The sequence below is a fragment of the Gymnoscopelus braueri genome, assembly GCF_963280865.1.
Source record: "Gymnoscopelus braueri genome assembly, chromosome: 21".
In the NCBI taxonomy this organism is placed as follows: Eukaryota; Metazoa; Chordata; class Actinopteri; order Myctophiformes; family Myctophidae; genus Gymnoscopelus; species Gymnoscopelus braueri.
In genome coordinates, this window is record NC_137623.1 from 38,156,207 (window position 1) to 38,157,579 (window position 1,373).

General features: G+C 43.5%; 1 protein-coding gene across 1 annotated transcript; it reads right to left on the reverse strand.

Moving 5' to 3' along the window:
• Positions 1-275: 275 nt before the first annotated feature.
• Positions 276-797, reverse strand: LOC308076987 (cofilin-2-like; the record flags this gene model as incomplete). Its single annotated transcript, XM_080417511.1, has 1 exon — positions 276-797. The coding sequence occupies one exon, from the start codon at positions 795-797 to the stop codon at positions 276-278; it is 522 nt and encodes a 173-aa protein (XP_080273637.1).
• Positions 798-1,373: the final 576 nt, after the last annotated feature.

The following is a 1,373-nucleotide window of genomic DNA, read 5'->3' on the forward strand; positions in this document are numbered from 1 at the left end:
GCGTCAACCTTCTGTTGTTCTCAGACAGAGAACTCTCACTCTGTTTGCAGTGTTCAGGTACAGTTCACACAGCATGATAAGAAGAACTTCCTTAGTATTTTCAGTTCTCAAAGTCTTCATTATCCCTCCCCCCCAGAAGTGCCACAACTGATCCTGGTTCTTGCCTACCCTTTTCCTCTGTATCAAATTGAAATGAACAGCAGAACAGACACTGAACAGATCTGTAGGTGATAGATATCTCTTCTCTGGTAGGCCTCAAAGCGTGGGGGCTTGACTTAATATCTTATCGGGCATCCTTCCAGAGAGATAACGTCTGTACCGCCAAGCTTTTCAGCGAGCGTATTCAGATCTTTGATGTCTTCCAAACTGTTGACCTGCCACTCATGCTTGAGACCTGTGAATATCTGCCTAAAGGCATCTACCGTGCTTGCGTAAATCATCTTACTTTTCAGGGATGCACTTTCCGGAGCCCAGAAGATGAAGACCATCTCTTCCTTCCTTGTCTCTATTTCTCCTTGTCTGGTGTCGTACGTCACGTCGTACAGAGCATAGCGGCAGTCGTCTGAAGGCAGCATCTCAAGAAAGTGTTTGTAGGGGTCCTGGACGGTGGTCCCTATGTCTCCCTGCAGGATTTCTTTGCCGTCCTCAAGGATGATGTTCTGTTTGTCCTTACTGAGGCAGAACATCACAGCCTTCTTCCTCTTATTCTTCTCGTCCTTGGTGGCCTGAGCCTTACGGACCTTCATGTCGTTAAATATAGCAAGTACTTCATCTGTCACTTTGATTCCAGAGGCCATTTCAATTCCGGCGTATTGACAAGAGTCTACAGTTGGAAATTGAAAGGACACGTTTATTTATATTCCCACACTCTGCAATGTTGGTGTGTCACAATTGCTGATTGGACGGAATATTCTGATGTCATTACGGTTACTATAGGCAGAGGTAAATTAATTTGTGTGAAACGGTGAGTACCAATTTGGGGTTGCAATGTCAATAGGCCTATACTCTAACATCAGTATGACATCAGTCATCTCCATATTTGAGCATACAAAGAGAGACACAAACAGACAAGACAGACAATACAGACAGAGCACCTAAAACTGGAGCATTAAGGGAACTTTAGTCAGAAGGTCCCCGGTTCGAACATCGGCTTATACAGGTTTAATTTAAATTGCTTCACAGAAAAAAATAACCTCATTAATTAATGTCGACTTGAACAACATGAAATGACATTTTGACAGTATTTAATTTCAGTATTGTGACATATTTCCTGGTGAAACAGGGGCATGGCGCATGACAGAAGGCAAAACTGTATGATTTGCAGCAAACATAGCTGCATGGGTAGAGAAGTCACATGGGAAACAGAAGGTTGC